At 47.1% G+C, this 1,093-nt stretch overlaps 1 protein-coding gene across 1 annotated transcript in view; it reads left to right on the top strand. All coding sequences in view use genetic code 11, as the record gives it.

The window, feature by feature from the left end:
* Positions 1–283: 283 nt before the first annotated feature.
* EGR_04987 (Putative serine/threonine-protein kinase haspin) overlaps positions 284–1,093 on the top strand; it is a gene marked incomplete at both ends in the record, with an annotated part of 10,883 nt that continues 10,073 nt past the window's right edge. The window contains 4 exons of the mRNA XM_024494236.1: positions 284–308; positions 383–697; positions 779–949; positions 1,031–1,064. Of these exons, the coding sequence (XP_024351330.1) occupies positions 284–308; positions 383–697; positions 779–949; positions 1,031–1,064 (545 nt within the window). The remainder of the gene's footprint in view (positions 309–382; positions 698–778; positions 950–1,030; positions 1,065–1,093) is intronic.

Raw genomic sequence — 1,093 nt, 5'->3', positions numbered from 1 at the left:
CGTGTTTCACCCTCCACCTCTCGATGCCTCGGTCTTTGAGGTCCGCTCACAACCACTTTAACATTGGAACACTGATCTCTGGTGTCATTTTCGTGGCACTGCGAAGACAAGAAATGACCTCTCGAACTCATATCAGTCGTGAGCTCCGATCATGTAACTGTGACTGATCTGACACCTTCTCCTCATTGGTTGACACACTTTATATATTCAAACACATGAGCACTAGCAACTGAGTTATAGACGAATTCGAAAGCAAATACTCTGAAGTGAGCAGTGTCGAGTCATGGCTTCTGCACGCGACAAATCCGGTGAGTCCAAACACCCTCCTTCTTCCCATTATCAACTCCTTCTGGGGCTACACGCTGTGGTACTTCTCCTGCAGATTCCTTCCTCAGCGACCTCGATACGAAAACCATCGAATTATTGCGAAATCCACACTCGGCCCTTCCCCTGCTCAATATGGGCCTTCAGAATTATGGAAGTAACTGCTTTATCGATGCGGTTCTGCAAATACTTCTCGCAACGGGTCCGATGCTCTCCTACTTACACCGACAGCACAGCAATCCTGACTCCTGTGCCAATACTAGGCATCAAGTATTTTGCGGACTGTGCGCACTGCATCGCCTCTACAGGGCGCATCATTTGGCAAACATAATGGATAAGGGGGCAAACGAGGAATTCGTGTATTCCGTGTCAAGTGAGTTTGGTGTGATTGACGATGGACAGTAGACTGAGGCATGGATGCGTTAATTTTGTGGTGGTGTTTGTTGCCTTGCAGTGGTGAGTGAATCCCTACAATTTAATCGTCATGAAGATGCTCACGAATATCTGCTGGCACTTCTCAACCTCATGGCAAGGAATGCTGACATAGCAGAGTTAGAGAAGTCGCCCACCTCTTCCAATCATAACATAATTCGGAAGCTGTTTGGTGGTCAGACAGTTACAAAGGGTACGTTACGTGTTGAACGATTTTCTTACTTGTCTATCATGAGTACCACCCAAACTACCTTCCTCTGTTCTTCCCCTACAGTACCGTGCAGTGTTTGTAGTACATCATCCCAGTCGTATGATCACTGGCTCAATCTGTCCTTGG

The sequence above is a fragment of the Echinococcus granulosus genome (assembly GCF_000524195.1).
Source record: "Echinococcus granulosus chromosome Unknown EG_S00034, whole genome shotgun sequence".
In the NCBI taxonomy this organism is placed as follows: domain Eukaryota; kingdom Metazoa; phylum Platyhelminthes; class Cestoda; order Cyclophyllidea; family Taeniidae; genus Echinococcus; species Echinococcus granulosus.
Note: the sequence above shows the minus strand (reverse complement) of the source record. Positions and strands in the feature narration are given on the sequence as shown.